The 26,747-nt window shown below is 61.6% G+C and overlaps 1 protein-coding gene across 2 annotated transcripts in view; it reads right to left on the reverse strand.

Annotated features, from left to right (window-relative positions):
- ADAP1 (ArfGAP with dual PH domains 1) overlaps positions 1-26,747 on the reverse strand; it is a 55,983-nt gene that overhangs the window by 13,632 nt on the left and 15,604 nt on the right. For both annotated transcript variants that reach the window (XM_036105574.2, XM_036105575.2), the window contains exons 2-4: positions 13,099-13,229; positions 8,774-8,865; positions 3,529-3,611 (exon numbers count right to left, since the gene is read on the reverse strand). In XM_036105574.2, the coding sequence (XP_035961467.1) occupies positions 3,529-3,611; positions 8,774-8,865; positions 13,099-13,229 (306 nt within the window). The remainder of the gene's footprint in view (positions 1-3,528; positions 3,612-8,773; positions 8,866-13,098; positions 13,230-26,747) is intronic.

Genomic DNA, 26,747 nt, shown 5'->3' on the forward strand with positions numbered 1-26,747 from the left:
GTGGAATGACCCCAGAAGAGGCAGGACTGTGGGGCACGGAGCCGGGCAGGGGCTGGGGGCTGGGGGTGACTGACAGCCTGCAGAGCGGGACTGTCCTGGTCTGCCTTGGTCACAGGACCATCCCCCGCACGGGGCTCAAGTGTGGACTGCACCTTACGTGAACAAGTTACACGTTGACCTCTTCGTTGGAGCAGGGACACGTGGCCTTGCTCTGAGGGGCAGGAGAGCTTACCGGGGGGCCCAGGCTGGGTGTTCTGTGCCCAGACCCCAGGTGGCCCTCCCAGGGCAGGAGACGGGCCCCACACTGTGTGGCTTCTGCCAGGGGATGCCCGGTGGAAAGGTGTGCTCTGGGCATAGAGCCAGGACCTGAGAAGACACCAGGGAAACTGAGGCCCACCTTGGGCACCTCCGCAGAAGGGCCAGGACCTGGTTCCAGGCCTACAGGTTCTAGTCCCCACGAGGTTGACACGGGGGCCCAGGCCTGGCCTCCCTTGTCCCTCGCTCCCTGCTACCCTGGCCACCTCACTGGGACCGGCACAACCTCCCGCATGGCCAAGTCTGTGCCCCAAACCCTGGTTCCCACGCAGATGCTGCCAGGAAGCGGCCAACAGTCCTGAATCCAGTGGGGGGTGGGTGGGGGGAGGAACGTCTGGCCGAACCCCACAAACACCTTCCCTTGACCGGACCTGCACCTGCCACCCCAGGGATGCCTCAGGCCCACTGGGCGCACTACACCTGACATCAGTCAGTGCTTCCAGTGACGACCCCGTGCTGAGTACCGTGTCCTCCCCACTACACAGAGGAGGAAACTGAGGCCCGGGGGGGACGGGCTCTGTCACGCAGGGAGCTCTCTGCTCACCCTGTGACACTTAGGACAAAGGCGGGGCAGGGTGGCAGCTCTGGGACCGGCCCTGCTTTGCACAGAGAGGAGGCAGGGGGATGGGGTCCGAAGCCTCAGCAGGAAGTGCTGTGTCTGTCGGTGACTGGGGGCGGCCCGGGCGGCCTGGCCCTCGGGACAACGGGGGGCATTGTCCGGCCTGTGAAAGGCAGCCATTGAGGCTGTGGCTCGAGGCGGGGCACAGCGTGGGGAGCGAGCCAGGAGGGTCACCAGGGTTGCCCCTGTGAGCCGGGGTGGGGCAGGTGGAGGCCCCTTATCTCCACACGCCCGCGACCTTGGCCGAGGGCGGGGAGCGCCTGGTTGGAGCCACCCGGAGCCCCGGGCCCGCGGCCTCCCCACACCCCTCGTTCCCCAGCACCAGGTGGTGCCTGGCCCGTCAGCACGTGCAGTGACCTGAGGGGAGCCCCGGTGGCCGCAGTAGGGGCCTCAGAGCCGGGCAGCCACCTCGGACGGCACGACTAACCCCCTTCATGGCAGCCCCACTGCCGCCCCAGCCCCGCGATGCCACCCGGGCGCACACGTGCAGCCGCTTCTCGGCCTTGACGCCCCCAAGGAGTGCTGCTCAGCGACTCCGGTCAGGGTCCCCCGCGGGGTCCGTCTGGCGTCTCCTCGCAGCCGAGGTGAGGCTTTGCATTTTCGGCAAGAACGTCACGGCAGCCATGCCGTCCGGGCACCGGTGCCCCGTCCCCAGCAGCTTCTCGGCCGGCCGGGCCCTTTTCCTCCATTCCAATCCACACCCAGGGGAAGACGCTTCGAGACACGCAAATCCCGGCTCCCCCCAGCTTCCTCGGATTTCGGCGCCTGGGGGGGTCCGGTCCACACCCGCTCCGCTGGGGCCCTCGCTGCTGACCGTCCCGTTCCCCCGTTTCTTCCTCGGTGACAGTGGACCTCTTCTGTCAGAAGGGCCGAGCCCTCCTCCCTCCCCGGTCCACGCCCTCCGTGGGCAGGGCTCGTGTCCTCTCCCCTGTAGCCCGTCTTGTCGCCCTCACGTCTGGCTTCGGGGCCTAGCACCCCTCAGACAACTGCGCTGGAGCCCTTCCTCCCGGGAGGTCCGGGCACCACACGCAGTGGGACAAGTTGTGGGCAATGCACCCTGCGCCCACCATGCGCCGCTGGGGGCACAGGCTCCCGCCACCTGCTGGTCCCCGTGGCCCCTCCAAGCTGGGTGGGGGGGGTCGTGGCCTCTGGCCTGGGCCTCACAGGGCTCCCAGGGCCGGGGCCTTTCCTGGGGCCTTCAGCTCCCATCCTCCTCGTGGGAGGGGCTGGGCCCCTTCTGCCTCCGTGGGGCCGGGTGGGCATGTCCTCCCCTGGGCCTGAGAAAGTGCTCTTGTGGCAGGAAGTGCCCGCGGGAATCCCCTGGTGCTCCTCGCAGGGCTGGGGGAGGAGCCCACAAAGGGGAACCACAGGGCCAGGACACCTCGGGGTGCCCAGGTGCACCCGCTCCGACACTGGGGCTGGCAGCAGGGGGCTCGGAGGGGCTGGGGCCTGTGCAGGCTTTGGGTCTGGGGGCACCTGGCTGGCCCGGCCTCAGAGGCCGTGGGGCGTGGGGCCCCGGGTGCCCCCGAATGCTGCCCTTCCTCCTGGGAGCCCCAGGAGGGCATGTGGGGGGCCCTGGGGAGGCCCCTGCTGTGAGCAGGTGAGATTTAGCAGCTGTGCAGGGCCAGCGCACTGGCCACCTCCCCACGGGACGGCGGCTTGGGGAGGGCCTCGGTGGCGGCAGTGGGTGGAGCCTCTGCCCCTTCTGCTGGCCCCGGAGGGGCTGACGGAGAGGCCACCAGCTCAGGGCCTGCTACCGTGCCCCTCCGCAGTCCCGTGTCCCTGGCCCACTGTCTCACCCCTGTCCAAGAGGGACAGGCCTTGGCGGCACCAGGAGCTTGGAGGAATGTGTTCTAATGGGGGACCTCGGGCCTGGGACGGGGACACACCTGTAGGCAGGAAGGCCCCCAGCTTGTCACGCGGTCATTACCACCTCCTGAGCTCCGCGAGGCAGGAGGCAGAGACCGGGCCCTCGCAGACCTGAGCGCCTGGAATGGACCCAAACATGCAGGGGAGAGGTCTGTCGGGGTTGCTGCCCTGTGCACACCCCCCACTTCTGGAACCCAGACCCCGCTTTTTCCCGAGAGGGCAGCTCCGGGACGCAGACGCAGGCCCACATCACACCTCCCGTCCTCCGAGACTGGGCCCCACCGCGCGCCCGCTCCGCCCCTCCCACCAGCACCTGCTCACCCTGCAGACAGCCCAGCACGGGCCCACCTCCCCGACCAGCCAGGGCACCCAGCGCGGCCCTGCCATCCCCACGGCACCCACCCCGTCTGAGCTGGGCTGCTGATGGCCACGGGACCTGAGCACCAGGCCACCCAGCTCGGTGTCAGGAGGACCGGACACGGGCCCAGACCAATTAGCTGGTCCTCCAGATTCAAAATGAGTCTGGCAGTGCCAGGAGCGGGGAGGAGGGGTACAGAGACCAGGATAAAGAGACAGAGACACAGAGACAGAGACACAGAGAGACAAGGGACAGAGAGAGGGGGGGACAGAGGGACAGAGAGGAACAGAGACGGGGACAGAGGGACAGAGAAACAGGGCCAGAGGGAGAGGCACAGAGACAAGGGGCACAGAGCACAGGGCCTTACCTGCGGAGTAGGGCTCCTGCTTGTCAGGGTGGGTGAACTCCTGCCGCTCGTACTTGGCCCGGATCCACTGCTCACGCAGGAGTCTGGGAGGAGAGAACGCGTCGTGCTGGGCCGCACCACAGGGCCCACAGAGGCTCCTGGCGCCCCGGGGGCACAAGGCCCCTGAAAGAACGCATGTCCACCTCCGGAAGGCAGGGCTGAAGGGCCACCAGCTTTGATTTTTTAAAATTGTTTGCTAATCAGATTGTTTTACCACTAATACTTCCCCTTAAAAAAAAAATTAGCTCTGGGGCGCCTGGGTAGCTCAGTCGGTTGGGCGTCCGACTCTTGATTTCAGCTCAGGTCTTGGTCTCAGGGTCATGGGATCGAGTCCTGACATCAGGCTCTGCACTCAGTGGAGATTCTCTCCCTCCGCCCTTCCCCCTGCTCGTGCTCTAAAATAAATAGATAAATCTTTGAAAAACAAATTAGCTCTAGGGGCGCTTGGCTGGCTGAGTCGCTGGAGCGAGCGACTCTTGATCTTGGGGTTGTGAGTTCGAGACCCCATTGGGTGTAGAGTTTACTAAAAAAAATAAACTTAAAAAAAATTAGCTCTAATTCATGTACCATCAAATGCGGCTACTGAAAGTGTCAAATACACAGGCTCACGGTCCCTCTCAAGGTTGTACCGCCATCACCCCAGAGAGGACACCCCTGACCCGGCCTCAACCACAGTCCACTGCCATGTGGACTGGCCTGTGCCCACGCGGCATCGGGCAGCGCGTGTGGCCTTCTGCGACGGGCTTTGTGCACAGAGCAGTGTCTGAGGTTCACCCTCACGGTGGCGCATACCCCTCCGTGCTTCGTGTCTTCCTGTGGCTGAGTAACATGCCCTCCCTTCACCCCCGACTGCCAGGAAGGCGGCCCCAGCGAGCAGCAGAGGGGGCCTCTGCCCGGCCACAGAGCAGGGCTGCTCTGTCCTGGCCCCCACGGCCCCCACCGGCTGGGCGGCACATGCCTCCGACAGCTCCCACCCCCTGCACACCGGGGCAAGGTACCAGCTCCTCATCCTCCGAGCCCTGCACCTCGGCAGACCCTGGGGCTCGGCCCCGGCCTCCCGTCCCTGCCGCTGCCCTGACCCAGGCCACCCCCACAGTCTGCTCTCCCAGAGCCGCTCAGAGCTCTCCATGGCCCACCTGCCTCGGTTCTTCGGTGCTGACAAGACCCTCGCTGACCCCCAGCTCAGCCTGTGACCCCTCCCCACCCCTCCCGCCCCGCCTCTGCACCCACCGGCAGCCCCCAGCCCCTCCGCTTCCAGCTGTCACCGCTGTGCCAACACCCGACCCCAAGGGTGGCTACGGCTTCCATTTCTACTTCCGAGTCACGTCAGGTTGGCTGGCACCATGGCGAGATCGCTCAACCCCTCGGGAGGGGCCGTCCGGCTCTGGATGACACACACCCAGGTGAGTTTGGGACCCAGCACAGCCCTCGGGCTCGGGGGCTCCCCCCCAGTGCAGCAGACAGGGGACCTCAGGCCTCGTGCTGGGCCCGTGAGGCCAAACCAGGCTCTAGGGGCCCAGCCCTGCGGGTGTGCACGTGGTCCTGGGGCCGCCCGTAACCCCGCTCCACAAGGCCTCTGAGAGCCACCGGGATTTAGGGTCTCCCGGGTGCAGAGGCCAGGACAGGGGCAGGCAGGCAGGGCTGACTCCTGCAGAACAAGGCCCTGCTCCGGCATCCTCGGCCTCTGCGCATCTCCGTGCAGACCCTCCCTGGGTCCCGGTGCCCCCTCTTCTGAGGACACTCGCCATCCCAGCTCCGCCACCCAAAACCCACGAGCCCTCATTCCAGGCCCTTCGTTTCATCTGCAAAGACCCTATTCCCAGATAAGGGCCCTGCACAGGTCCTGGGGTTTGGACCTGACCTGCCTTTTGGGGGACACCATTCAGCTCCCGACAGGGCCGAGCTGTAGGACCCCGGGAGCCAGCTCCCCTCCTGCACCCGCTTCTCTGTAACATGGGAACGCCATGCCTGGCTGCTCGGACCTGTGCGAGCCAGGGCCTGGCGTCAGTGGGACGCAGACAGCTCACAGCCATCCCGTGGCCTCATCCGCACCGTCACGCACCCACGAGGTCCCAGGCCTCGGCCCCTGCATGGAAGCTGGCCCCCGAGGCTCCACCCGGGCCTGGCGCAGAGGCCCCCAGCGGCGGCAGGAGGAGGAAGCCAGGCAGCAGGCACCGGGGGAGTCCCCACCCCGCTGGGCAGCCCGATCTGAACCACTCAGTCATCAGGGGCCCCAACACGGACAGGGTGCTGCATATGGGGCCCTGACCTCCTGAGGCCATCTGGCCCAGGCTCCTCCACCAGGGAAAACCAGCACCAAAGGGGGGGTCCCACTCTCCACCAAGCCTCATGATGAGGGAGGCCCACACCCCCAGCGGACGCTGCTCTTGAAACCTAAGAGCCGCCCTGTGTTCCCGGGAGCTTAGGGCAGACAGGCTTCACCGCCTCCCCCCAGTGCCGGGGCCCTCGGGGTCGGTATGGGTCCCCTCAACCCAGAGCAGATGCGGAGCTGGGACGTGTGCAGGACTGGCTGCCTGGAGCTGGGAGGGCAGGGGGCGGCCAGGTGAGTGGGGCGACCACCGCCCCTGGGTAGCAGACCACCCACCCTGCCCGGCCCTGGAGTTGCCCCGCTCTGACCCCCAGGGCCTGCCTCCCCCATTTCCAACAGCCCGTCGGGGGCACCCCCAGCGCCAGGCAGGCGGCGGACCCCTTCCTACCCCCCCCGCCCCGAGGCTGGTGCAGAAGCCCCAGTGGGAGCGTGACTGTTTGCCGGCTACCATGCCAGGGGCTGGCGTCTGACCGCCGCTCCTGACCGCCCTCCTGCCCCGGCTCCGTCAGCCTCTGAGTCCCGTGCTCTAGGACACTCTGCCAGAGGCTGAGGCCTGGGCTTTCCCTCCTGGGGAGGTGACTGCCCTTGGTGCCTCAGTTTCCCCTTCCACCGGGTGGGCAGCTCACCCAGGCAGTGTCTTTCCCTTCCTTTGTACCATGGGGAAACTGAGGATACACCCTCCTCACGGTGGTGAGCCCCTGGCCCGGCACGGCCGCCATCCACACCCGCTTGCCCTCTGAACGCCCCGAAGCAAACCAAGACCTCCTCTTGCTTTATCTGCCTGATTTCTGAGGCTCTTATGGATTGAATTGCACCCACCACCCTCAAAAATACGTTGGAGTCCTAACCCCCAGCACCTTGCAGATGGGCCCCATTCTGGAAGGAAGATGGTTGTGGGTTAACAAGTTACAATGCATCAGGCTGGAGTGGAGGCACCCCCAGAGAGGGGGTCCCGACAGACACAGGACGGCCATGTCCAAGCCCAGGAGGGGGCTCAGGAGACGAGCCCCGCACATCTGGACTGCCAGCCTCCAGGAGGTGAGATGGTGAATTTCTGTTGTGTGAGCCAACCCAGCTGGGGTTTCGGCCCCCCCGCCCCATCCAGCCGGGAACCCTGCCCGCCAAGGGCTTGGGGGCACCTTTGGGCTCCAGCCTCCCCCCGCCCGGGCCCCTGAAAAGGAAGCAGGGGGGCTGGCTTGCAGCAGAAGCAAAACCGAGAGGACCTCTGCTGACTTACTTCCCGCGGCGGCAGGACCGAGCCCGAGGGCAGCGGGGCGGACACAGGAAGGGGGCCCAGGTCCCCGCCTCTCTCTGAGTTACCACCTGACATGAACATGACCTTGTCCCCAGGCCTTCTGAGCACCGTTCCTCGTGGGTTTGCCCATGGGCTCCGAGCCCTAGACGGGAGGCCGGGGAGGGGCCACACACCCCCTGGTTTTGTCCTCAGGACACCCGGGGGGCCTCCCTGGAGGCTGCTGCAGCCCCCAGCTCCAAAAGTGCCCATCTGGGGGGGGCTGCACCCTACAGTTTGCAAAGGGATTCAAACCACGCCTCCCACCACGCACGGCACTCTTCAGTGAGCTTGTAGCATCAGCCGCCACAACTCGCTGGCCTCAGTCACAGCTCCCTGGGGGGGGGGGCTCAGACCCCACCCCTGCAGGCATCTGCACCCTCCTGGGCCACGGGGGCTTGGCCTGGGCAGACCTCAGTGCCTACTGAGTGTGGGGACGGTGGCAGGCTCGGCTCCGGCAAACCTTCACCTAGCAGGGGCTTCTGGAAGGCGAGGCCTGCCCAGGGTCCCCTTGCTCCCTCCTGGGATGCCCAGTCACCCGGACAGGCCCTGACCGCACAGCCCCTATACGGCACAGGGATGGTCTCTGCGAGCGTGTCTCAGGGACCAGGACGTAGAGGAAGCTGCTGGGCATCCTGGCCAGGACACGGCCTGTGAGCCAGGCTGTCCCTTGTCATCCACTCTGAAGGGAGATACAGGGCATGCATGCAAATAGGCAGACCATAGAGCAGGCTGTGGCCGAGGTGATAAAATCGTGTCTCAGAAATAGTTGCCTGGCCTCACTGATTCATACCGAGACGGCCAGGCAGGGCCCCAGGCTCCAGATTCCCCGCTGAGCCCAGAAGCGGCCGGTGGTGGTGCGAGTCTCAGGATGTGACCCGGTACCTGCACCGGGGTGGGTCCCTGGCAAGGCGTCCTGACCCCGGAGACCCTGCGGCCATCAGCAGCATCTCCCCGGCCTGGGAGGCAGGTGGGCCAGGTCCCCAGGCAGGTGGCCAGGAGCAGGCCTCCCACCTGCCTGCCCGGGACCGGGAATTCCCAGCAACAAGCCCACATCCCAGGTTCTGGCCGCAGCTCATCTGCTGGCATCTGTGTCACTCACTCAACCCCTCTGGGCCCCGGAGCGCCCTTGTCCAAAGAGAGCCATTCATCTCCGTGGCCGAAGCCGTGGCTGAGCCACCGTGGACACCGGCCAGCAGAGGCAGGGCAGCTGGGGGGTTTGAGTGACACCTAAGGGGCCAGTCCTGTGCTGGGGGCACAGAGGGACGAGGCGTCCTGGGGGGTGACACCCAGGGAGGGAGGGGATTCAGGGAGGTCTAGAAGTGCTGGGAGACGGGGAGCCTGGCCAGGGGTGGACGCCGCCCTGAGCTGCTCAGCATCCTCCTCCGACCACCGGGGGGCACACGAGGCCCTGGAGACGCCCGCTGAGACCCACAGCGAGGGCCCCACTGCCCTCCCTCCAGCCACCGGCCACCACCCCACTGCCAGACCCCAGGGACCCGGCCACCCTCCCCAGCTCCCAGGTGGCAGCCGCTGCCCCGCCTGGTGGGTCCTCCCGATGCCAGCCCATGCCCCCTGTGACTTACTGACAGTCAGAAAACGTGGGCCGGTAGTAGAAGGGAGGCACTTTGGACTCGTACGTGTCCCTCGCAGCGTCGTTCCCATGGGAGGCCATGAACTGCAGAGGGAGGACGGGGTCAGTGCTCCCGGAGGCCGAGGCCTAGGGCAGGGGCTGGCTGACCCCAGAGCCCTGGCGTCCCCAGCCCCTCCTGTCTCAGGGAAAGCAGTTTGCAACGGCCACAGGGATGCACCTCCAGTTTTGCCAGGGGCCCTGGAGAGGGTGGGCTGGGCCCTCCTCACATCTCCCGGGGCTGCAGAGCTGCTCCCTCCACCCAAGCTGCCCCGTCCCTGCCTCACGCAAGACCCGCTCTCCACTCATCTGACCCACGCCCAGCAGGCAGCCCTCAAGTACTGGGCACAGTGAGGGCCCTGAGATGGAGACTGGCCCAGGGAAGCAAGGTCTGTGTTCCCCCTGAGGCTGACAGACGGCGGGAGTCAGGAACCTGGAGCAGGTACTACACAGGCAGTGGGGGAACAGCGGGTGCAAAGGCCCTGGGGTCAGTGCCAGGTGTATTGGAAGAGATGCCTCCAGCTGGGCTGGTGCAGGGGAGCAGGGAGGGGACCAGTGGCGCCTGACACATGGTGGCCTCAAGGACAAGGAGAGTGGAGGGGATTCCTTCTGCACCAATCCTGCCTCCTTCTGACCCCCCGCCCCCACCCACCGAGAGAAAGCCTTTCTTCCAAAGCCATCGAACTTTGAGGACCATCAGGCCATGACCATGTCCAACCCAAGTGGGTCAACTGGAAAAAATCACCAACAATAAGACACTTCAGCAAAAAGCTGGTACCAAATTAAAATTCCAAAATCAGTTGCTTTTCTATCTAAAACCTCAGTCAAGAACTTGGCAAAATACTGAAGAGCCAGCCTCATGAGAAATGCTCAAAGTCTCCACAAAGACAGAACGTCCGCGCCCTGAGGGATGCTCAAGAAATCTTGCACAGAGACACGCGCTCGGAAGGGTAGACACATGCCGCCTCCTGATGTTGATCTATGTTGTTTTAGAAGCTGTCAAAAAAATATAATTTTTTGAAGCTAGCAATGATTCTAAAGTTCATTTTAAAATTAACAAGCAAAAATGTTCTAGAAAATTCTGCAAATACTCTTCCTACCAGCTATTAAAACCTGTTACTGACCAGAGAGCCAAATCAACGCAACCAATAAAAGGTCCAGAAATAGATCCACTAAGATCTAATACTTGATATTGGATTTAATGCACATCTCAGATCAACGGGGGGATGGCTGTTAGCTGATCATCATTGGGAGCAGGAAACTGGGAAACCAGCATAGAAAAAGCACAGCTGGACTCAACCTTTTAGCCATATAAGCTCCAACTGAATTAAAGATGTGATTTCCAAAATTAAACAGTAAAAGTAGTAGCTAGAAACTATGCTATAATTTTAAAAAATGATTTTAGGAAAATATGGGAGGAAATCTTTGTGACTTTGGATTAAGAAATGGCTTCATAGATGTGATCCCAAAAGCACAAACAACAAAAGAAAAAAAAAATGGAACTTCATCAAAGTTAAAAACTTCTGTGCTTCAAAGGACGCCGTTGAGGGCGTGCAAACGTTAGGCTGAATGAGAGAAGCTGGACAGTAAGTCTGCAAGGGGCGGATGCCCAGAGGCAGGACGAAGACAGGCGGCCGCAGGGCCGGGGGGATGGGCCCCGGGGCTCCTCTGAGGTGCCAGGAAGACTTGGAACCAGACACAGGTGGGGGCTGCCCAACCCCATGAATGTGATAAATGCCACTGGGCTGTTCACTAAAACGGTGGGTTTATGTGACTTCCACCTCAGTAATAAAAAATATACAGACATAGCTCCTTCAGAATATAAACTGCACGTTTAGCACTGCAAACATTTTATTTAAAAAGGAAAGTTAAGGGGCGCCTGGGTGGCTCAGTCGGTTAAGCGGCTGCCTTCGGCTCAGGTCGTGATCCTGGAGTCCCGGGATCAAGCCCCACATCGGGCTCCCTGATCCGCGGGGAGTCTGCTTCTCCCTCTGACCCTCCCCCTTCTTGTTCTCTCTCTCTCTTTTTCTCTCTCTCAGATAAATGAATAAAGTCTTTAAAAAAAAAAAAAAGGAAAGTTAAAAGATAACCCACAGGAGAAAAACTATTTGCAAATACCATATCTAATGAGGGACTCAAGTCCAGAATATATAAAGGACTCTGAATAAACGCTCCTAGCTCAGGAATAAAAAGACAACCCGTTTTGAAAATCGGTAAAGGATCTGAATGGACAGGTTTCTGAAGAACACACACGAACGGCCAACAAGCCTATGAAAAGATGCTCACCACCGCTAATCATTGGGGAAACGCGAGTCAAGCCCACAGCAGGAGCCCAGCTTGCACCCGTGAGGGAGGCCAGAATCAGACACCGGCCACGGGAAGTGCTGGCGGGACCGGGCCCACCCTGCGTGGCCAGCAGGCACGTGGCCCTGTCCCGGGCAGTCCAGCTCGTCCCCACAGACACAGCCACGCCACTCCGTCCGGGAGAAAGGCCGCTTCTGCCCACACACGAGCTTGCCCGGGACTGTTCCCAGCAGCGTTACTCGTAAGAGCAGGAAAATGAGATGACCCAAGCGTCCACCGATGGATGGGCAGGTGCGTCAGCCGAATGTGGCCTGTCCACATGGCAGGAATTACTCTGCAGTAGAGGGGCGTGTGGCCGGGACACCTGCCACCACATGGTGAAGCCGGGACACGTGGTGCTCCGCAGGGGGCGGGGGCCGCAGAGGCCGTGGGGTGGGGGCGCTGTGAGGGGCTCGTTTGGGGAAAATACTCCAAGATCAGGCAGCGGGGATGGCTGTGCAGCCGTGTGGTGGAGCGAAGCCTCCCGCGGGCGGGCTGCATGGTGTGCGAATTCTACCTCCGTGACGCCCTGGTGAGTCAAACCAGCCTGGGGCAGCGTAGGCCCATCGAAATACCCGAGAACCCCGAAAACCACAGAAGACTGATACATCTGACTACATCAAAGTAAACAAGTTTCCACTGCAAAACCCACCACGAGCAAAGTCAAAAGACAACCCAGAAAAACCGTCTCCTACTACCACCTCGAAGGGTTAAATCCCCAAATAGAGCCGAACACGAGAAAGCGAAACAGCCAACTCCGCCCCAGCGAGGGGCCAAGGGCGTGCAGGGGACAGCCACAGACACTAAACCGTGGCACAAGCTCTTCAGTGTCCTCAAGACACAGAAACGCCCCGTGACGGCCCCACAGGGACGCGGCGGAGGAGAAACACGGGGGCCGGTGTGCAGGGATGTGGCGAAGGCTCTCACGGGGTGGGGGGTGTGGGGGGAGGCACAGACGCCGCTGGGGTGGGAGACTGCAGTCACTCCCACGCGCGGGGATAGGCTTCCCGGCCCGAGGGGCACAGGTGCGCCTGCCTGGCGGTCACTGCATCTCCAGGCGCCTGGTCCAATAGCTCAGGCTTCTCCGCAGAAGGGCTTACTCTGTGTTCACCGGGGGTCGGGGGGCCCACGCTCAGGGCACCTCCGAGGAGACAGAACGGCCAGCCGGGGGCCTGGGGCCCCCACACAGTCACGGGCTCCCTGCACGCACACGGCCTCGGGGAGTGTCCCGGTGCTCGTCGGCAGATGGATAACAAGGTCCCTCCACTCAGTGGACGTCATCCCCTCATAAAAAGGAGCGAAGCCCAGACACGCACTAGAACGCAGGTGACCCCGGACACGTGGCGCTTGGTGAAAGAAGCCAGACACCAAGGCCCCCCAGTGCCCGATCCCTTCCGTGGACATGCCCACAGCAGGCACATCTGGGGGGACGCAGAGCAGATGAGCGTCCCTCCGGCTGCGTTCGGGACGGCTAGGGGCACGGGTTTCTTTCTCAGGGATGAAATGTCCTACAAGGGACCTTGGTGACAGTGGCCTGTGAACGCACCGAGGGCTGCTGAGTGGTGTGTGCAGACTGGCGACCTGGGGGCCAAGGGCACAGGACACGTCTCACCCCGCCTGGCCCCCTCCCCCACCCCCGCCCTCACTCCCCACCCATCCCGCTTCACACCCCTGTCCCCATCCCATCCCCATCCCTCCAGCCCCTCTCCCCTGCCCCCGCCTCTGCTCTCCCCCCATCTCATCCCTACCCTCACCCCTCTACCCCTCACCCCCACCCCAGGTCAGCATTGGCCCCAGTCAGGAGCTTGGAGCACCAGGGGTAAAGGGACCCCCGAGGTGTCTGACCTGGGGGGCCAGGCCGAGGGCACCCAGGGAGCAGCAGGACTGCAGGGTCTCCTCCCCGCCCAACGCCACCCCCATCCGCTCGCAGGCCCATACCTCCACTTGGGCCTCCTCCCAGGCATCCAGCCGGACGGACTTCACCTTGCTGACCTGGGGGATGTTCCGGTGGATTCCGGAGCAGCTCAGACAGATGAACACCCCCAGGGTGTAGGAAGCCCAGTCGGGATCTGGAAAGCAAAGGCCAGACGCTCAGGGAGGCTCCGCCCCAGGGAATGAGCATGGCCGGGACTCTCTCTGGCCTCAGTCTCCCCAGCTGTGCAAAAGGAGGCTGGCAAGGAGATCCCTGAAGCTCACAGGCTCACGTCTCATGGGCTCGTGTCCCACGCGAGGTCTCCCCTGCCCGCCACAGGTAAGCAGCCCCACCCAACATCCCAGCTGCTCCGTGGACACCCAAGTGGACAACCCGTGGCCACGGGAGACGTGCTAGACGATGACATGCGATCGGCGCCACGTGTGTCAGGCATGACAGCGACGCGCTCAGACACACCTTGAAGTCTCGCTCACCCGCAAAGTGCAACAGGAACACATGTGTGCCCGTGTGTGTGCAGCAGTGTTCAGAGTGCTGGCGGCCACGTGACCCCACTGGGGGCGCAGGTCCAGGCGGAAGCACACTCGCAATCTCTCATATTGAACCAGGCAAGCGGTGGAATGTGGCACCTGACAAACTGGGGACTGGTGGCGGCTCCAGTGTTGTTCCTCGTGTTCCGTGCACCCATCCCAGGAACCGAGTGTGGGGCTGGGGGCCAAGGGAGGCCAGCACCTTCCACTTCTAAGGAAGGCTCCTCCTACAGCCAGTGTGGTTTAAATCCAGACACCAGGAGGCCCAGAGCCTCTCCTCAGACACCGAAGGCCGGACCACAGGCCCACAGCACTGTGCCAGAAGTGTGTTTGCCGGGTGTGTGCACGTGTGAGTGTGAGTGGGCAGGTGTGGGTGTGCACATGAGCGTGTGAGTGGGCAGGTGCGGGTGTGCATGTGTGTGTGAGGGCAGGTGCGGGTGTGAACGTGTGAGTGTGCGAGGGCAGGTGTGGGTGTGAACGTGTGAGTGTGCGAGTGGGCAGGTGCGGGTGTGCACGTGTGAGTGTGCGAGGGCAGGTGCGGGTGTGCACGTGTGAGCGTGTGAGGGCAGGTGTGGGTGTGAACGTGTGAGTGTGCGAGGGCATGTGCGGGTGTGCACGTGTGAGCGTGTGAGTGGGCAGGTGCGGGTGTGCACGTGTGAGCGTGTGAGGGCAGGTGTGGGTGTGAACGTGTGAGTGTGCGAGGGCAGGTGCGGGTGTGCATGTGTGAGTGTGTGAGGGCAGGTGTGGGTGTGAACGTGTGAGTGTGCGAGGGCAGGTGCGGGTGTGCACGTGTGAGCGTGTGAGTGGGCAGGTGCGGGTGTGCATGTGTGTGTGAGGGCAGGTGCGGGTGTGCACGTGTGAGCGTGTGAGTGGGCAGGTGCGGGTGTGCACGTGTGAGTGTGCGAGGGCAGGTGCGGGTGTGCACGTGTGAGCGTGTGAGTGGGCAGGTGCGGGTGTGCACGTGTGAGCGTGTGAGTGGGCAGGTGCGGGTGTGCACGTGTGAGCGTGTGAGGGCAGGTGCGGGTGTGAACGTGTGAGTGTGCGAGGGCAGGTGTGGGTGTGAACGTGTGAGTGTGCGAGTGGGCAGGTGCGGGTGTGCACGTGTGAGTGTGCGAGGGCAGGTGCGGGTGTGCACGTGTGAGCGTGTGAGGGCAGGTGTGGGTGTGAACGTGTGAGTGTGCGAGGGCAGGTGCGGGTGTGCATGTGTGAGTGTGTGAGGGCAGGTGTGGGTGTGAACGTGTGAGTGTGCGAGGGCAGGTGCGGGTGTGCACGTGTGAGCGTGTGAGTGGGCAGGTGCGGGTGTGCACGTGTGAGCGTGTGAGGGCAGGTGTGGGTGTGAACGTGTGAGTGTGCGAGGGCAGGTGCGGGTGTGCACGTGTGAGCGTGTGAGTGGGCAGGTGCGGGTGTGCACGTGTGAGGGCAGGTGTGGGTGTGAACGTGTGAGTGTGCGAGGGCAGGTGTGGGTGTGAACGTGTGAGTGTGCGAGGGCAGGTGCGGGTGTGCATGTGTGAGTGTGTGAGGGCAGGTGTGGGTGTGAACGTGTGAGTGTGCGAGGGCAGGTGCGGGTGTGCACGTGTGAGCGTGTGAGTGGGCAGGTGTGGGTGTGCACGTGTGAGCGTGTGAGTGGGCAGGTGCGGGTGTGCATGTGTGTGTGAGGGCAGGTGCGGGTGTGCACGTGTGAGCGTGTGAGTGGGCAGGTGCGGGTGTGCATGTGTGAGTGTGTGAGTGGGCAGGTGTGGGTGTGCACGTGTGAGCGTGTGAGTGGGCAGGTGCGGGTGTGCACGTGAGTGTGCGAGGGCAGGTGTGGGTGTGCACGTGTGAGCGTGTGAGTGGGCAGGTGCGGGTGTGCACGTGTGAGTGTGTGAGGGCAGGTGTGGGTGTGAACGTGTGAGTGTGCGAGGGCAGGTGCGGGTGTGCACGTGTGAGCGTGTGAGTGGGCAGGTGTGGGTGTGCACATGGGCAGGTGCGGGTGTGCACGTGTGAGTGTGCGAGGGCAGGTGCGGGTGTGGGGGGCTGGCGCAGCAGGCACCTCTGGTTCCTGGACCAAGGACCCAGCAGCCCTGGCCCTGGGATGTCCGGCCCTGGCCCCAGACTCGCAGCTGCCCGAGGGCACCGGCCATGCCTTGGGCCCAAACCTCCCTCCCTGCCTGTTTGGGGAGACAAGCGCCAGCTCACTGTGAGATCCGAGAGGGACATGGGGGGCCGGCGGGCTGAGCAGTTGAGCACAGGGGTTCTGGTGGTTACAGGCCTTGCTCACTTTCCAAACCTGACCACCAAGCTCACAGCATCCCCGTCCCCAAGGTGCCTGTGGGGCGTGCGACCTGCTCTAGGGTCTAGCAGAGGAAGTGGAGGCCAGGGAGGCAGATCGCTTCTAAGGGCCCCCAGAATAGAGAAGTTTCAGGAGAAAAACAGCCATGTCATTGTGAGGGCCCCGCACGGAGCCCCACAGACGACTGTCCGTGGGGGGCTGGTGATCCTCTCAGCCATCGCCTCCAACTTTGCCTCGATGCTTGTTTATGGGGTGGGGGTGGCTGGTGCAGGAGGGGACTCCTGGTGAGTCTGGGGGGCTGGGGAACTGGGAAGTGAGCCCATGCAGACATAGGCTCCTGGCCGGGAGCCTGGAGGCTGGCGCTCTGAGACCAACAGGGGCCCCAGTCCCCCACCTCCTCCCTGTCCTGGGGTTGGCTGACACCAGCCTTCCCCACTGGGGCCAGCGAGGGGTGCAGCCCAGAGAGCCTGAGGCCTCAGAGCCTTGGTTCTGGGGGCCTTACCCCACTCAGAAGAGCTGTGAGCAGAGGGGCAAGGCAGACCACCAGCCCACCCACCCATCCTCCCGGACATCCCCTCTGTCCAACCCTGGCTCCCTGCCATTCCCCCCACGGCCCCCACAGCCCCTTTGCCTGCTCCGCCCACAGGCCACTGGCCCCGGAAGCCAGAGCATCACATCAGCTTTCTGTTTGGAACCTTCCGGGGACTTTTCACCACCTCTCCTGGCTCCTCCCCGGGCACTGCTCCAGCCCCCCAACGACTGGGCGGCCCCTTCCTCCCACATCTCAGTGCAAATGTCACCCTCACGGGGCCCCTGGCCACCAGCAGGGGGCACCCTCATGGGTCCCCCATCATAATGCCCTTCTCGGTTCTTCACGCCATCTGCCAGGCTGCCGTTGACTTTCTTTGCCTGTTTACCCAGCACCGCCTGTCTCGACCCCTAGAATGTAAACGGGTCAGGCGCCTGACGTGCTTTGGGCCCTCTCCCAGCAGCCCGGTCCCCAGATGTCCACACAGCCCCCACAGCCACGTCCCTGAGCTCTGCCCCCCCGCCCATGGCTCAGGGGACACTAAGGGACAGGCCACCACCCTGCTGCCCTGAGCACTGACCCGGGGAGGTGTCTTGGCCGCAGGGCTTGACCGCAGCCAGAAGCCAGGCCTCCAATGTACTGGGGTCCGCAGAGCAGGCAGGATGGGCATGCAGGGGACCCAGAGAGTGGGCAGCGGGAGAGATCGGGTGAGGAGAAGGCCACGTGCCCCAGCTCCGTGCCTCCCTGAGGGCTGGGTGGGGGTCAGAGGGCCACAGACCCCCCCTCCAGCCCAAGCATGCTCGGCAGCACACAGACAGAAGACCCCCACACGTGACCCAAGTTTCCACAGGAACCTGGGGATGCACAGAACATGCAGAGAACAGGACAAGGGTCCGCAGCTCTGCATGAACCAACCTTCCACCTCCATCCCCTACTCTCAGAAGACACTCCCCGCATTTTGGTAGCATTCTCCAGAAACTGCCAAGGGGGCCACACCGAAGCCCCTGGTACTCCCCCCTGCCAGGCCTCTGCCCCACGGGCCCCTGCCCCACGGGCCCCTGTCTGTGGCCACAGCCCACCCTCGGCAGCCCGCCTGGATGCCTGGGCGCATCCACCCTCCTTGGGCCCCGAGAGCCGCTCCCTCTTCCTGAAAATGCGGCCCCACCAGGAAATGAGCCACTCCTCTGGTCTGAGAGAACACGAGCAGGGAGGACCCATGTGGGCCAGCCGCACTGGGTCCCACCCCCTCCCCACCCTTCCTAGCTGTGTGTCCCAAGGCGAATTACTTAACTGCTCTGTGTCTCAGTTTCTCCTCTGTAAAACGGACAGCACTCCATCAAGGACACCGAGACCATTCATACACAGACAGCAGCGGGCCGGCCTGGTATGCAGAGTGCCCAGCTAATTCCGGTCATTACAGAGCGCCATGCACAGCCTGTCCTGGGGGATCACTAACAGCTTCCCCGGCCACCCTCAGCCATGTCCCGGTTCAGACACTCATCTCCTCAGCCCCCCTGAACACGGGCCTGTGGCAGAGACCACTGGGGCTCTCCAGCATCCGTCTCTCTTCCTCCCTGGGGTCACAGGGCACGACACTTCCCAGCCTCCTGGAATGTGACCAGAGGGACCCATGTCCCTCCAGGCCTGGCTGACGGCCACCACCCACGCATGGTGCTCCATGGTGTCCCCATCCTCAGCTGATGGGTGGGGGTGGGGAGACTGACGATGGGGGAGGGGAGGAGGCCCCTGCGTCACTGTCTGGAGCAGAGAGGCCCCAGAGAGCTGGGACCAGGTACTTCTGCAAAGCACTGTTTGAACAAGTAGCAAGTCCTGTCTCTGAGATGTGGGGCTATTTGTTACCGCTGCTGGCCTTCCTAACAGTCTGTCTCCCCATTCACTGTGGGCTTCTCGAGGACAGCAGTACCCCAGGACCCAGCACAGAACCTAGCCAAAACCAGGGGCTCAAGGGCTCGTGATGAACGAACGACCAAACAGCCCTACGTCTGCAGAGTCCCCACTTCCCAAGAGAGAGCCAAGGCCTTCTGCCCCTGCACCGACACACATTCACCGAGGGAGGTGCGGCACGGGAGTGGTGTTGGGCAGAGCACAGCGGCTTTGTGGGGCAGAACCGCGTGGCAAGGGTGGCACGCGGTTTATAGTTAAGAGCTGTCCCGGTGGACCAAACCGAGGTCCAGAAAGGGGAGAGTCCCAGTTCCCCCACCGGGCTCTGTCATCCCCAGAAACGTCCACCAAAGCTGCTCAGTCAACAGTTGTGCACAGAGTGACCAGTCTTGGGCAAGGAGCAGCCCTTCTGGGCCTCACCCTCCTCCTCTGTGAAATGGGACAGTAATGGCGACTTGCAAAATGAGCCCAACTGGGAAAGTCACTGCGGCGCAGGAGAGACCCCACTTCTCACCACTCACTGACATCTGCTCTGCACCTCTGGCCCAGGCCTCTCTCCTCACGGCCTTCATTGACTCGTGTGGAAATTCTGAGATCAGCTGAGCAAAGACCACCAAACACTCCCGCTCAGCCATCCTCCATCCTTAGACACAGGCTCTGGGACAAGGCTGTCTATGTCCTGGCCTAGAAGACCTGTTTACAGAACACTTAAGCAGGGATTGGCAAACCGTGGCCCTCAGGCCTGTTTCTGTAAATAAAGTTTTATTGGCACACAGCCACACCCATCATTTACATTTTTGTCCGTGGCCGCTTCTGCACCACAACGGCAGGGTTGAGTGGTTGTGACGGAGAAGGTGTGGCCAGCAGAGCCTGAAATATTTACTATCTGGTCCAAGCCCTGTGTCAGAGGGAAAAAGGGTGAGACAGATGTGAGCCCAAGGAGGGCATTTGATCAGAAGGGGGCGCGTACGGCCACTGCTGATAATCATCTCTCTGACAACAAGGCTCCTAGGCTTAAGGAGAGGTTATAAACTTGCCTGACATCCTGCAGCGGGCCCCAGGACCCACCGGGACCCACACTTGAAGGCTGTTTGACCCCAGCCCGCCCATCCAGTGGGGGTCTGGGGCGATATGCATGCACGCCCTCAATCATAACTCAAGCAGCTGCTTCCAAGAGGGCTCAAGGGAGCCTGAAATTAAGAAATGGAGACACTAGGCAACACAAAGTTATCACTTGTGCCTTTTTAAAGAAGATTTGGTGGTGGAACCCCGTTACGCATCCACGAGAATGTGAAAGGCCGACATGACCAAGTGATGAGGATGAGAGAGGCTCGCAAACAGCACCAGCAGGAGTGCAAGTTGGTTCAACTCGCCTTGGGAAACGGCGTGGCAGTTGCTCACATAACTAAACATCTCTGTCCCGTAAACCAGCAATTCTAGTCCTAGGTATTTACCAAAGTGAAATGAAAACATGTCCACAAAAAGATTTGCATACCCAATAATATACAAAGATAAAAACCATGACCAACAGCGATTTATACCGGAATGCAAAGCTGGCTTCATGTTTGAAAATCAATGTAATTCGCCATATTTACAGATTAAAAAAGAAAAACCGTATGACTGTGTCAGTAGATTCCGAAGAAGCACGTGATAAAATGGACTATCTTGGTAAAAATTCTCAGAAAACTAGGAATAGCGGGGGACTTTCCCAACTTGATATACAGCATCTGAAATCACTGACCTCATACCTAATGGAGGAACACTGAATGCTTTCCCCTAAAATCAGGACCAAAACAGGAATGTCTGTTGTAATCACTTCTATTCAAAACTGAAGTGGAGATTCTAGTCAGTGCAATAAGGCAATAAAAGAAATAAAAAGCTAGGGTCCCTGGGTGGCTCAGTCTTAAGCATCTGCCTTCGGCTCAGGTCATGATCCCAGGGTCCTGGGATCGAGCCCCTCATCGGGCTCCCTGCTTGGCGGGAAGCCTGCTTCTCCCTCTCCCTCTGCCCCTGCTTGTGTTCCTGCTCTCGCTGTGTCTCTCTGTCAAATAAATAAAATCTTAAAAGAAAAAAAGAAATAAAAAGCTTCTAGATTGGAAAGGAAGAAATAAAACCTCTTTTATTCACATACAACATGATTATCAATGTAGAAAATCTGATGGATTCTACAAAAACACTACTATAAATAATAAGGCTGCAGGATATAAGATAAATATACAAAAACCAATTATATTCACATATATCAGCAATAAGCAGCTGGAAACTGAACATTTAAAAATACCGTTTACATTCTGGAGATTGTTGCACAACAATGTGAATGTTTTAAATGCTACTCAACTATACTTAAAAGAGGGTAAAATAGTAAATTTTATGTTATATATATTTTGCTACAATGAAAAGTTAAAAACACCATTTACAATTGCATAAAAAAATGAAATACCTAGGGGTAAATATGACAAACAGTGCACTGAACACTACAAAATCTTGCTGAGATACATCACAGACCCCCTAAATATGTAGCGAAAGATAGGATTTTCACGGGTTGGAAGACTCGATATCATGAAGATGTAAATTCTCTCCAAATTAATCTACAGATTCAATGTAATCCCAATCAGAATTCCAGCAGGATTTTTAGAATTTTTTTAAAAGATTTTATTTATTTATTCGACAGAGAGAGACACAGCGAGAGAGGGAACACAAGCAGGGGGAGTGGGAGAGGGAGAAGCAGGCTTCCCGCTGAGCAGGGAGCCCGATGCAGGGCCCGATCCCAGGACCCTGGGACCATGACCTGAGCCGAAGGCAGACGCCCAACAGCTGAGCCACCCAGGCGCCCCTCCAGCAGGATTTTTAAAATATAAATTAACTGATTCTAAAATTCATATGCAAATGCAGGGGCCCTAGAGTAACTAAAACAACCCTGAAAAAGAATAAAAACAGAGGACTAACACTACTTGGTTTTAGAATTTATCGTAATGTTATAGTTATCAAGACCGCGTAGTATTGGCATAGAAACAAGGAGATCAATGGCACAGAATAGAGAGCCCAGAAATAGACGCACACGTGTTACTGACGAAGGTGTAGAGGCAGTTTAGTGGAGAAAGAATCGTCTTTCAGCACATGGTGCCCGAACAGTTGGATGTCATCTGCAAACATACTAAACTTCAATCCGTGTCTCCTGCCATGTACAAAACTCATTCAAAATGCATCATTGAGCTAAATGTAAAACCTAAAGCTATAAACCTTCCAAAAGAAATCTTTGTGACTGTGGGTTAGGCAAAGCCTTTCTGGCCACAGAAAATTTAAAAAATTAAATAAATAAGATAGCTTCATCAGAATTTTAAGAAAAGATCTGCTCTTTGAAGGACGCTGGTTGAGACAAATTACACTGGGAGAAACTTTGCAAATCATGTATCTGATAAAGGACATGAATCCAAAGTGCACAAAGGACTGTTCAAACCAAATAATAAGAGCACAAACATCTCAATGAGGAGAAGAGGCAGAGGGAAATGTATCTCCGCGGAAGGGATGGGGGCGCGGGGCAGGGAAGGCCCCACAAGCCCGCACTCTCCTCCCAACTCCCTGGCAGGCTTAGAAGGGGTGCATTTTATTGTGTGTAAATCACACCTCCATAAAGGTGAATCTGAGAATGCAGTGGGTGTTTCTAGGGCCCCAGCCCTACCCCAGAGACTGGAGAAGCAGAAAAATCAGGGCCTCTCACCCTGGTGCAGCCTGCTCTGCGGGGTCAGCAGGAACCCGCTTTCTCTATGAGATACGCCCTCCCTCTCCCAGACCCGGCAGCCACGCTCTCCCAAAGGCTATGTCCGGCGGGCACCCGGGGGCCTGGCCTTGGAGAAGGAAGCAGGAATGTTCCAGGCACCCTCCAGAGCCTCCCCCGCCATCCCGTCCACCTCCCCACACTCCCTGGGGGCTAATGATTGAGCACTGTATCTCGCCTGGTCCCACAGCTCCATCCAAGGCTGATCCTGCCGTTCATTGCCGCCCTCCCACACGATGAGGCAAATAAGGCCCAGAGCGGGTCAGACACTTGCCCCAGGTCACCCAGCGGCAGACTGGAGCAGACCAGCACTGGTGTCCCGGAGCCCACGCTCCCCGCCCTGAGCTACTCTCCTTCACAGGTTTGACACACGCAGGTGCCAGGCAGGGGAGGGAGAAGGGGGTCCTGGGGGTGGAGGCGGTCTCCCAGCTGGGCATCTGGCCAGGCCCACAGGCAAGACCACTACTCACGGGTGGTCACTGTGATCCCCAGCTGCCGGCAGGGCTCCCCAGCGCCTCCTGAGAGCCAAGAGTCGGCTGACCTCACACTTAGGCTCTGAGCCTTTCAGCGGAAGAGGAGGGGGATCCCTCGCCCTGTCCCACAGAAAAGCTTTGCGTTGCAGCAAGGCGAAGGCCACCAGGAGAGGCGGGGCGCCGGGGAGGCGCCGGCAGGAGGGGGACTGGGCTGGACCACTGGGAAGGAAAGAAGTAGAAGCTCGGGCAGCTGTACGCTCCCGCGGTGTCTGCAGCGGGGCTGGACCAAGCAAGCGGGACGCTTTGACCTCACGCGCCCAGTGTGGTTCCCCCAAAGCTCAGGCTAATGGTTCCACAGCATTTGGTCTGGGTGCCATCTGCCCAGCAAAGATCTGGCAAACGTCACCTCTCTGGGAGTGACTCGGCCGGCCTGACCGCACGAGGCACCTGCACACCGAGTGTGTGGCCCACGGGGTGATCCTACAGATGGAGACGTGGGCACCAGCCTCCCCCGGGGGCCAGCCAGCCAGGGACACAGTCCTGCCGCTCTCAGGACTCAGCGACCCTAGAGGGCCCTGTCCGAGCACCCCACGCCCAAAACACTGCCCTGGGGCCTGGGGCGGCTTTTCAATCGAGAGCCCTGATTTTAAAGAAGGATGCTGACTCCAGCAGGACAGTTCTTGAGGAGACTGAGCAGCAGTTTAAGACTCCTGGGCTCCCGGAGAGGGACCCCCTGCCCCCCGCAAGCGCCTGAGGGCGGAGTGCCAGCAAGCTGGCCCCACAATGGCGCCCACCTGTCGCCCCAGGGCAGCCCCAGCACCCCTGTAGGAATCAGGAGCAGGTGACTCCCTGACTCCCCAGATTCCAAGCCCCGCCCTCCTCCCTAAGAAAGCCTCCGGGCAGAATCTCAGGAGGGCCACCCTGACCCTACAGGCAAGGACCTCCGGAGGGGGTCTGTGTGCACACTCAGGCGGTGGGAGGACACGGACAGCTGGACAGAGGCAGGCAGGAGGTCCCCAAGAGAGAAGGGACAGGGCTGATGCTTTCGCGGTCCAGGTGGCCAGGGTCTGCCCACCTGCACAAACACCCACAGCCCCACATCAGAGCCCGGAAAGAGGCTCCAGGCATGAGGTGTCTGCATGTCCACATAAGCCTCACACTCCGAAGCTCAGAGCCCCTCCAGGGCAGGAGGGCCACGGGCTGGGGTACCCTGGCACCAGGACTCCTTTAGCCCAGGCAGGAGGGCCCCACACCCCACTCCAGGCTCTGCTCTGGCCGCACCCCTTCCCCACGACGCAGGGAGCCATCCGGAGCCTGCCCATCCTCTCTCTGGGCACCAGGGACTTGGGGATTCCTTGCCCAGTAGCCTGGAGGGGGCCTCCAGGGCCTGTGTCCCCCCAGCACAGACCACGCCCCAGGGCATGTGCTCATGTGCATGTTCGAGCTGCAGACAGAGGCGAGGGCGGCAGAGAGGTGTTTGGCCTGAGTCTGCATCTCTACTCCTGTCCCAGCCACACGACCACACCAGGCTGCCCGGCGCACCTCCAGGCCACAGCCTGGCCCTCTGTGCGGTGGGGCGACATCACCTGCCAACCAGGACAGACTCTGCCCCAGGCCACCAGCCTTCTCCCAGCTCCTCCCAGACACCCCTTCCTCCTCCTCCCCCCCTCCCCTGCCTCCCAGGGCTGTCATTGCCCTCCCTTCTCCCCGCCCCCACTGCTCTGCCTTCTCCCCACTTCTCCCCCCCACCGCTCTGCTCCTCCCCACTGCTCTGCTCCTCCCCACTTCTCTACCCCCACCGCTCTGCTCCTCCCCACTTCTCCCCCCCACCGCTCTGCTCCTCCCCACCTCTCCCCCCCACCGCTCTGCTCCTCCCCACCTCTCCCTCCCCACTGCTCTGCTCCTCCCCACTTCTCCCCCCCACCGCTCTGCTCCTCCCCACTTCTCCCCCCCACCGCTCTGCTCCTCCCCACTTCTCCCCCCCACCGCTCTGCTCCTCCCCACTTCTCCCCCCCACTTCTCCCCCCCACTTCTCCCCCCCACTGCTCTGCCTCATCCCCACTTCTCCCCCCAACCAGGACAGACTCTGCCCCAGGCCACCAGCCTTCTCCCAGCTCCTCCCAGACACCCCTTCCTCCTCCTCCCCCCCTCCCCTGCTTCCCAGGGCTGTCATTGCCCTCCCTTCTCTGCTCCTCCCCACTTCTCCCCACTTCTCCCCACTCTGCTCCTCCCCACTTCTCCCCCCCACCGCTCTGCTCCTCCCCACTACTCCCCCCCCCACCGCTCTGCTCCTCCCCACTACTCCCCCCCCACCGCTCTGCTCCTCCCCACTTCTCCCCCACCCTGCTCTGCCTTCTCCCCACTTCCCCCCCATTGCTCTGCTCCTCCCAACTTCTCCCTCCCCACTGCTCTGCTCCTCCCCAATTCTCCCCCCCCCGCTCTGCTCCTCCCCACTTCTCCCCCCCGCCCCCCCACTGCTCTGCTCCTCCCCACCTCTCCCTCCCCACTGCTCTGCTCCTCCCCACCTCTCCCTCCCCACTGCTCTGCTCCTCCCCACCTCTCCCCCCCACTGCTCTGCTCCTCCCCACTTCTCCCCCCCACTGCTCTGCTCCTCCCCACTTCTCCCCCCCCACTGCTCTGCTCCTCCCCACCTCTCCCCCCTACTGCTCTGCTCCTCCCCACCTCTCCCTCCCCACTGCTCTGCTCCTCCCCACCTCTCCCTCCCCACTGCTCTGCTCCTCCCCACTTCTCCCCCCGCCCCCGCCACTGCTCTGCTCCTCCCCACTTCTCCCCCCCCGCCCCCTCCACTGCTCTGCTCCTCCCCATTTCTCCCTCCCCACTGCTCTGCTCCTCCCCACTTCTCCCCCCCCACTGCTCTGCTCCTCCCCACCTCTCCCCCCCACTGCTCTGCTCCTCCCCACTTCTCCCCCCCACTGCTCTGCTCCTCCCCACTTCTCCCCCCCCACTGCTCTGCTCCTCCCCACCTCTCCCCCCTACTGCTCTGCTCCTCCCCACCTCTCCCTCCCCACTGCTCTGCTCCTCCCCACCTCCCCCTCCCCACTGCTCTGCTCCTCCCCACTTCTCCCCCCCGCCCCCCCACTACTCTGCTCCTCCCCATTTCTCCCTCCCCACTGCTCTGCTCCTCCCCACTTCTCCCCCCCACTGCTCTGCTCCTCCCCACTTCTCCCCCCCACTGCTCTGCTCCTCCCCACTTCTCCCCCCTCACTGCTCTGCTCCTCCCCACTTCTCCCCCCCACTGCTCTGCTCCTCCCCATTTCTCCCCCCCCACTGCTCTGCTCCTCCCCACTTCTCCCCCCCACTGCTCTGGTCCTCCCCACTTCTCCCTGCCACTGCTCTGCTCCTCCCCACTTCTCCGCCCCGCCCCCCCACTGCTCTGCTCCTCCCCACTCCCCCCCACTGCTCTGCTCCTCCTCACTTCTCCGCCTTCTCCTGGGGGCCTGGAGTGACTCAGCCCCTCACGTTTCCAGGAGCAGAGGGGAGGCACCTGGGCAGGTGACATACCCTGGGGCTGGGCTGGGCTGAGCAGGTTGCGTCACCCCCCACCAGAGCCCAGCAGGGGAGGAGGGCGCAGGCACGGAGGTGTGGGTCTGGCAGGGCCCTGTGGCCGTCTGCCCGTCCCACACGGAGGCCCAGGAGTGAGGAGGGCACAGGTTGGGGGTGAGGGGTGGTTTGGGGCCTGGTGGCCCCTCCCCCACAGCCCCCGGCTGCCCTTTCTGGTTTCTGTTGTCAAAACCTCCAACACACTAAGCGCTATGCTGTTTGCTTGAGCCTCTGTCTCCCTGCTGGAACCTAAGCTGGGGGGGGGGGCATGTTTGCTTTCACACACCGCACACCGAGTGGACTCACCGAAGAGGGGGCCATCTACGGAGCAGGCGCTCAGTGAGCCCCTGGAGGAGGGAGGCTCGCACCTGCCCCTTTCTCCCCACCCAGTGGGGGGCCCAGCCTTCCCTCCGGACCCTCCCCTCCCGCCTGGCCCACATTCCCTTCCCTCCCCAGGACCACCCCATTCAGCACACGTGCTGCCAGATTTCAGTGTCCCTCTCCTGACCCCCAGTACCTTCCAGCCCCTGCCCGTGTACACCTCTCCATCCCCCAACCCCCGTCACAGACGCCACTGGCCTGCAGGTGCTTCACTGGGTCCTTCCCCCCGCCGCCGGC

The sequence above is a fragment of the Halichoerus grypus genome, chromosome 6 (genome assembly GCF_964656455.1).
Source record: "Halichoerus grypus chromosome 6, mHalGry1.hap1.1, whole genome shotgun sequence".
Classification (NCBI taxonomy): domain Eukaryota; kingdom Metazoa; phylum Chordata; class Mammalia; order Carnivora; family Phocidae; genus Halichoerus; species Halichoerus grypus.